This window comes from Anoplophora glabripennis, unplaced genomic scaffold (assembly GCF_000390285.2).
Source record: "Anoplophora glabripennis isolate ALB-LARVAE unplaced genomic scaffold, Agla_2.0 scaffold642, whole genome shotgun sequence".
NCBI lineage: Eukaryota > Metazoa > Arthropoda > Insecta > Coleoptera > Cerambycidae > Anoplophora > Anoplophora glabripennis.
Window position 1 is genome coordinate 230,274 of NW_019416725.1, and position 8,177 is coordinate 238,450.

General features: G+C 34.5%; 2 protein-coding genes across 3 annotated transcripts in view; one reads left to right on the top strand and one right to left on the bottom strand.

The window, feature by feature from the left end:
* The window catches only part of LOC108911457 (GTPase-activating protein CdGAPr), a 114,132-nt gene extending 110,229 nt beyond the window's left edge, over nucleotides 1–3,903 (top strand). For both annotated transcript variants that reach the window (XM_018716397.1, XM_018716398.2), the window contains 2 exons: nucleotides 82–705; nucleotides 2,953–3,903. In XM_018716397.1, the coding sequence (XP_018571913.1) occupies nucleotides 82–705; nucleotides 2,953–3,025 (697 nt within the window). In that variant the 3' untranslated portion in view covers nucleotides 3,026–3,903. The remainder of the gene's footprint in view (nucleotides 1–81; nucleotides 706–2,952) is intronic.
* A 3,211-nt stretch (nucleotides 3,904–7,114) lies between these two features.
* LOC108911452 lies at nucleotides 7,115–7,807 on the bottom strand. Its single transcript, XM_018716392.1, has one exon. It carries the CDS (start codon nucleotides 7,736–7,738, stop codon nucleotides 7,199–7,201), a length of 540 nt encoding a protein of 179 aa, XP_018571908.1. The 5' UTR covers nucleotides 7,739–7,807; the 3' UTR covers nucleotides 7,115–7,198.
* Nucleotides 7,808–8,177: the final 370 nt, after the last annotated feature.

Consider the following 8,177-nt stretch of genomic DNA (forward strand, 5'->3'; position numbering starts at 1 on the left):
TTTGATGTGCGAATTTGTGGTAGACGCAAGTACATGAAATAATGTTGGAGTTAGCCCGTTACAACCGCTTTGTTATTACAGATCTGAATCGTTCAAGGAGGACAAGGAGGTGCTCTTAACTCGACTGAGAATTTACAAGCACAAGGACGATAACATCGACCCGCCTAAGCCAACGGCCAACACGGACAAACCGCCGCATGGCCGCAGGAGAAGCACCCACAGCAACGAGGATAGTGCCGAGATGGCGGCCGATAGCCTGGAGGAAGACTCTTCCTCTACTAAACAGTCAAAAAACGCTCTGGAAGCGAAAGAGAACCAGAACCACGTGGACAACTTCAAGAAGGAAACGAAACCGATGAAGGAGAGCCTGAAGTCGCGCGCCGCCATTTTTGAACAAAATAACCAAAGAATCTCTGCTCCGGCCGATCTCAGATCCAGCAAGAACAGATCCTCGTTTAGGGAACCAACCAAACAGACTGATACGATTTATGCCAAAAATTTATTAGAGACTCGCGAGAAAGTGTATGGACGGACGGACAAAAAGGAGAATTTCGACGATTTGAAGGACCTAGACTTTATAAGGCCTAAGAGGAAGGACGACGATTTTTCGAAAGAGGAGAGGCGGAGGCACACCTTTGACAGCAGGGAGAGGGAAACCGAATCGGACAGGCTGAGGAGGATTAGTTTGGAGAATCGTAGCCCCAAGTAAGTAAAACGATACGTATCGATTGTCTTAACTTTTCTTCAAAGAACACATCTTGTGTTTCATGAGTAAAGAGTGTTTTGTATATTTTCTCTCTAATATTTCCAGTCTGAAGAAATTTGTTTATACAGGGTGTCTAAAAACTACCAGCAAAAAAAATTAGGGACGCCGTTTTAGAAAAGCAAAATAAATGGTTTTACCTCAAATTCAAAGTGATTTTTTATTTACTAATATTTTGCCTTTTTTATTATTATTATTTTTTTTAATTAAAAAACGTAATACTAAAGTTCATTACTCATTTTTTTTTTTAGCAGGATGCTTCGAATTGTGTAGAACATAATTTTCTTTGATGTTCAAATTTTTCTTTGTTTATAACTAAATCTCAGACTCTTCGCAATGATGACACATAAATCACCAGTTTTACCGTTCATCGGATATTATCACTAATTTAAACTGGTCCGATAATTTACCGTCAAATTACAGTCACACAAAAAAAAAGTTGTACTTTTCATGCGACATATGTTATCCATAGTAGTTTTGCCTCCTGATCATGAATCTGGTGTCGGAATTGGGCTATCACATCACAGGAATTTCTTAACCTCACAAAACAGGTCAAAAATAACAAAAACTCACAAAAAAGTGCAAGGAAAATTACAAAAAAATTTTTTTTCTATATTCAAATGTTCATTTATATGGTTAAGACCCCGCTGAACGTGAATCCGCAGTCAGAATTGATGGTTCTTTTTCTAACCTCAAAAAGAAAACATGATTAAGGTATAATGAATTTTCAAAAAATAATAGACTCGCGTCAAATTTGGTATACGGGGGTTTTTGGGGTCGCTGATCACGGATCCAAAGTCCAATTTGCAAAATCAAGATGACGGATCCAAGATAGCCGACCAAATTTTCAAAAAATAATCCGCCAAATTTGGTATAGTTGGTTTTTCGGGATCTCTGATCACAAATTAAAGATCAATTTTGCAAAATTCAAGATGGCGGATCCAAGATGGCCGACCAAATTTTCAAAAAATAACATTCGCGGAGGTTTTCCAAGTCACTAATCACGAACTCGAGATCAGATTTACAAAATTCGTCTTTAAAAGTTTAATCAATTACCTATGTACTTTATTACCTGATATTAGGCAGAAAATTCGTGAATAGATCATTTACAGAAACGAGAACAAGATATAGCCGAAAAAATGAAGGTTAGGGGGTTAAAGGAAGGTTAAGGTATAGGGTACTCAGGTTATAAAGTAAACAAAATTATTACAAAATGAATTTCACAATTCTGACTACGAATTCGTAATCAGGGACCCCGAAAACCCCAAGACCAAATTTGGCGCGAATCTGTTATTTTTTGAAAATTTGGTCGGCCATCTTGTATCTGCCATCTTGAATTGCAGAATTGACCTCGGATCCGTAATCAGTGACCCCGAAAATCCCTGTAAACTAAATTTGGCGCGGATACGTTATTTTTTGAAAATTTGGTCGGCCATCTTGAATTTTGCAGAATTGATCTCGGATCCGTGATCAGCGACCCCGAAAACCCCCGTTTATCAAATTTGGCGCGAATCTGTTATTTTTTGAGGTTAGAAAAAGAACCATTAATTCTAACCGTGGATTCAGGTTCGGCGAGGTCTTAACCATATAAATGAACATTTGAATATAGAAATAACATTTTTTTGTATTTTTCCTAGCACTTTTTCGTGAATTTTTGCTATTCTGTCACATGAACAGTACAGACAACTCTTTTTTTTGTGTTCTGTTATCAATCTGATTTAAACAAGTGATAATATACGATGAACGGTAAAACTGGTGATTTATGCCGCTTATACGTCACCACTCGAAGAGTCCAGGGTTTATTTATAACTAAATACAGTTTTTCTTGGAAATAGTTGATCATCGATTTTAAACAAGTGTGCCTTTTTGTAAAAACTTTTTAATGACCTTTGGTGCTAATCTTTTTAATTTCTTGAAAAACAACTTATAAAAATGTTAAAGATTAATTTTGGGATATCATAATTTTGACGATTCTGTCAGGTAGGTGCAGTTTGTTAGTAATAATAAATGTAGTAAATTTCAAAATATTAATTTAAAAAATATATTTTGAAGGTACTTAATTAATATTGAATTTTCAAAAAGGAATCGTAAGAATTCGTACCACTACTGTTATGAAAAAATTTTGTTCATAGTCTTGCGACACCCTGTATTTAATAATGGGAAATATATAAATTTCATCTCATTTTCAGGAAAGAAAAAACATCACCCACCTACTGTATAAAGGATATGAAAGCTCTCTTTGAATCAAAGTCAAAACAATAGCTTAAAAGTTGATATAAATAAACTGAAAATTTTAGCCTGTTATTCTAGAAAAATTGACCAAATTGAATTCACTTCTTCAAATCACCTCAACGCTACAAGAATATGTTATATGGAAAACCGGCGTCTGGTTTAAAAAAGTGAATTTATTGTATATATTACGTTTAAGGTTATAACTTTGTTTGCATTTTGTTACACTCGCCCCGACTTTAGACGTTCCGACGAATTGTGTTTAGTCGGACGCACAAATCAAGGGCACATTTTAATTATTCTGTTATATTTATTTTTGTATTATTTTTGTTACATACATAAGGTATTTATAAGGAATCCCCGATATTTTAGATCACTGAGAGGATGTGATAAATATTTTTGATTATCGCATTAGAGGTACGTTTGCTTTACGCTAAAGATTTTTTTGAGCAATAAACTGATATTAATATATATATATATTTTTGTTTAAATGAAAATACTTAGAAATGGAAGTTTTCTCAAGTTTAATGTATATTTATAAATATTTAACGAAATGTGTAAAAGTTTTAAATTTTAACGAGCATCTTTGACTTACGGTTTATTTTCAGATTTCGGATTTTTGTACTAAAGCCTTACACATACCGAGTTTTATTTTGATAAAATAAAAATGGTCCGGAAAGGATTGTTTCTACTGCGAATGTGTAGCTTTATGGAGGAAAATTATACTGAATTCAATACACATACTAATATATTTCTAGACAATAATGTATACTTTCATCGCATTATGCATTTTTGTATTTTTCAGTTTTTTCATTATTTATTTATTATTTGAACAGTTATTGTAAATAGATGTAAAAGTATGCTTTAAATTTTCAGAAAATATTATGGTTATGTTAAATAAATTATATAATAACTAAGTAATCCGTTGATTTTCCCCTTCCGTATGGAAAACAAGTTTTCCCCTTGAGGTAAGGTTAATTATTTGCCAATTTCTTAAAAATACTATTTTATACAAACGTGACGATGATATAACAACAAACGATATTTGATTACAATTTTTTTTTCAGCAACAGAGATAGCTGGAAATAATTTTCACTTTTTCTGTACGAGCTGTGTCCCAAAATTTAACTGTGTTCGTAACTCACGTTGGCATTATTCTTCGTCACCGATTTCATGGCATCCTTTGAAATAATCCCCATTCGACTGAACAACACGCTCCCATCGATGCTTCTATGTCCTGAAGCAGTTCTGGAAGTCAGTTTTCGGAATGGCCTTCGATGCGCTCGTCTCTTTCGTTTCAATTGTGTCTGTGTCGTCGAACCGGTGCCCTTTGAGCAAAATTTTCAATCTTGGGAACAGCTAAAAGTCACAGGGGGTTACATCGGAACTGTATGGGGGTCAAAAACTATTGCACAGGGTTAATTGAATGCGCTGATGCATTATCGTAGTGAAGAAACCAGTCCCCGCTCGCCCAAAAATGCGGCCATTTTCCTATCACTGCGTTACGCAGTCTTTTCAGGACTTTTATTTTTTTTTGTTCGTCTGACCTCTTGGAGCATAATCATGGTGCACAACACCTTCATAATCGAAGAAAACAATCAAAATGGACTTGACACTGCTCCGGTTTTGACGTGCTTTTTTCGGTCATGGCTCAGATGGAAGCTTCCACTATAAAGACTGTTGTTTTGTTTCGTGACCATAACCGTAATCCCACAATGCGACAACAGGAAAGGCCTTTTAAGGGGTTATATCACTGAAAATTTTTGTTATCAATTTTTTTTATGTTGGTTTGAAATACACTAAAACATTCTTAGATTCATAATCAAAAACTTTTTTGCATGAAAAAGACAGAAATATCCATAAAATTAATTTTTTCGCAACAATTCCGAAGCGTAAAAACAGATTTCGCTTCTCTCGTCGATACAGCATTTTTTAATTTCGTGTACCTAAAAACGCCTATAACTTACCAATTATCGAGAAAATACTTCAAAGGTGAACCATAGATGTCATCACAAGCAAAAAAAAACGTTATTTTACATGGCTGCAATATCCACATGGTCCATATTATGATTTTCAAATATTAAAGCGTTCTCAAACTTCAAAAGTGTTTTTCCTGAAACCATGCTTTTGAAATCGGCGAGCAGCAGAACTTGAAGCGTTTTCATCCGATCGACTTGAAAATTGAACTGTAATTTCATCGTGTGACTATCTAGTGAAGTACTCACGATTTTTACAATTGGTCAACAGAATTTTTTTATAAATTTGATTTTTTTTGTCGAAAATTCGAATTTTTCGTTCAAGGTCTCGCCAGTTTGTGAAAAAAATTCCTAATATTATGATCGTGTGTACTTCACTAGTTAAACTCCTGTGGTTTATGAAAAAAAAAAAAATTATGCTTTCGGATGGTGATCCAGAGGACTTCTACTGCTCGCTGCGGAGAATCTTTGAAAAATTTAGTTTTATTCATGCGCTCCTACAGCTGCCACTTTGCAACAAATTTTCAATAAAAAAAATTGTTCCTACCCCTGAAGAGTTGCTTAATCGATAGGTGTATTGGTTGTTCATGATTATTATGAAAGAATGCTCAAAAAAAAATTCTTGAAAAAAGCCTATTTTTTCGGGCACCAAAGTGACCCCTTTAGCACATTTTCGTCGTTAACGACCAGTTCCAAGTTGTCCTGAGCGACTTCGAAGCGAAACACTCCCAAATTCTGGATTAAAATTATCGAAACACAAGTTTTTGGAATTCCAAGATCCATGTCTAGTTCGGGTACAGTCAAATGACGATCTTCAGTCGCAAGTCGCACATTCTCAATATTTTTTAGTGTTATTGTGCTTGAAGGTCGGCCAAAACACAGATCACTGTCAACAGACATGCCGCCATTTTCAAACTACTTGTGCCACTCTTGTATCTGTGTTTTGCCCATACACTCGTCCCCAAAGGCCTTCATCATTTCAATAGTTTCTGCATAACTTTTTTTTTTGAGTTTAAAGCGAAACTTGTTGCAAATTCGTTGGTCACATCTATCCGTCATTTTCAGCTATAACAAAATCCGACGAACACAAAAAAGGCACTAAACAATATACACAAACTAACATGATTCTTTGGCAACTGCGGCAGCCAACAAGTTTGTGAGGAGTCACTGATTACGCTCGTACCCCTCAGAGGTTGCTCAAACGTTCTAATGTGGAGTTGTGAACGTAGATGGGATACCTTTGGAATACACGTCCTACATAGAAATACAAGGATAAAAATTTTCCCCGATAATTGCATTAGAGCGATTTATACTTTTCAAATTTGTGCTGAACAAACCAAGAGCAAAAAAATGCGGCGTTTCTATTCTAATTTAACTGTTTCATTCTCCATTTGCCTTAGGACAGCAGAAATTCGAAGAGGTGTTCCCATTAGTCTATTTACGTATTTTCTAACTCCGGCGAATAAATAAGGTCACGAAGTTGCAGGGTTTCCTTTGTAAATCTTGGTTCATTGTTTAGTTCAACTCTAGCGTTAATATGGGTTGATACATTTAAAGAAACTTAAAAAAGTCTCGTTCAAAATCTGTCTTATGCCGTGACAGAGAAGTAATAAAATATTGTGTTCACGAAATGATTTTGTTGGGTTGAAGTTCCTATCGGTATTGAAAACATTTTGAAAGTCAAATGAATAAAATAATCTTACAGTTGCCATACTGGGTATTTTTATTAAGTGATATCATTTTTATGTTCTTTTACGAACAATTGCAATTATTCTGACAGAAATATGTGGCTATTATTTGGAATACGTGGATTGTATCATCACATGTAATGCAATAAAAAGAAGAAACTAACAATAGTATATAGTTGGACTTGAGAAAAAAAAAATGTGAATGAAATGAAATTACAAATAGAAAAAAATAAAAGTGTACTTGATTAAATAAAATATATTATCCTTTTCACCGATTAATACAAATTTTTGAGGAAGTTCCTCACAAAAGCCACAGGCGTATGTTAAAGTCTTGCGTATACCAAATTTCTTTTAATTTTCAGGTAATTATTAATTTTATCTTATTCACAATAAATATTTTCCATCAGTTTAATTACTTTCAATATCTCATTCATTAAGAGGTTTTGAAGGGTAACATTAACAATTTATTACAGAACAGAAGAAAAACAATTATTTTGCTTATAAATAGAAAAGGTCCATCCATCGACGAATGCTCTATAAATTTACTTCTTCCAATCATCCTTGCAGTAATCCCACTTTGATGCGATACCCTGTATGGGATTTATTTGTAAATCAATAATGCGTCTCAATTGAGCCTCTCGATTCTCGGGAGAGAATGTATCAGGTACCAGGTTAAGAGTGCATATCTTTATCCCGTAATACACCCACAAAGCTACAGTAACACCCAGAAATGCCATTCCAATTACAGATTTCCATTCGCCAGTGGGGGCGAGGAATTCTGCATATGTCTGACAGAAAGACGCTCTGTACAAGGCTTTCTTCTCCGCAAGCGTCAATTTATTCCAGTCGCCTTTTTCTTTCTGACGTAGGGCAAATATTTGTGGCGTAGTCTCCTTCCAACGAATTGCAGGCATCGGGTAGTCAGGTCTGTCTACATAGTTGGGTTCTCCGTTAAAGCCGTACCCTACAATTTCTCTGTTGCAAATTACTTTGCGGCTTTGACTACTCATAAAAACTCTTGGATAGTAAATTGTTGGAATTCTGAGGATTTGGCGCCCGCGAATAAATACTTTTTCAGCCATCCTTTAATTTATGGAATAAACGGCAATCAACAACTTTATTATTTAATAATTGTCGGTAATTAATTATTCAGTTAGTAAGTTGATGTTTACATAAACAATAAAAAAAAAACAATCAATGAGTGCAGGTAATACGTTGTTTAAATTTAAAATTGAGGGTGGGTTCCACAAAACAGGTACGTTCAGTAATATTATATGTTTGTGTGTATATTTAAATGTAATATGTTATATTTATATGCATCTTTGTAATGACAAATAATATAATGATATAATTGTGTTCCTATATAATGATATAGGTACACAATTATTTGAATTTTATGAACCTGCATTGCAAGTATCAAGTATATAGTACTGGAATAAAATTTTATTTCCGGTTGTATCAGGCATTGGCAACTTAACGACCAACTAAACGAGAATTAAATCTCATATACAGAGTGAAACA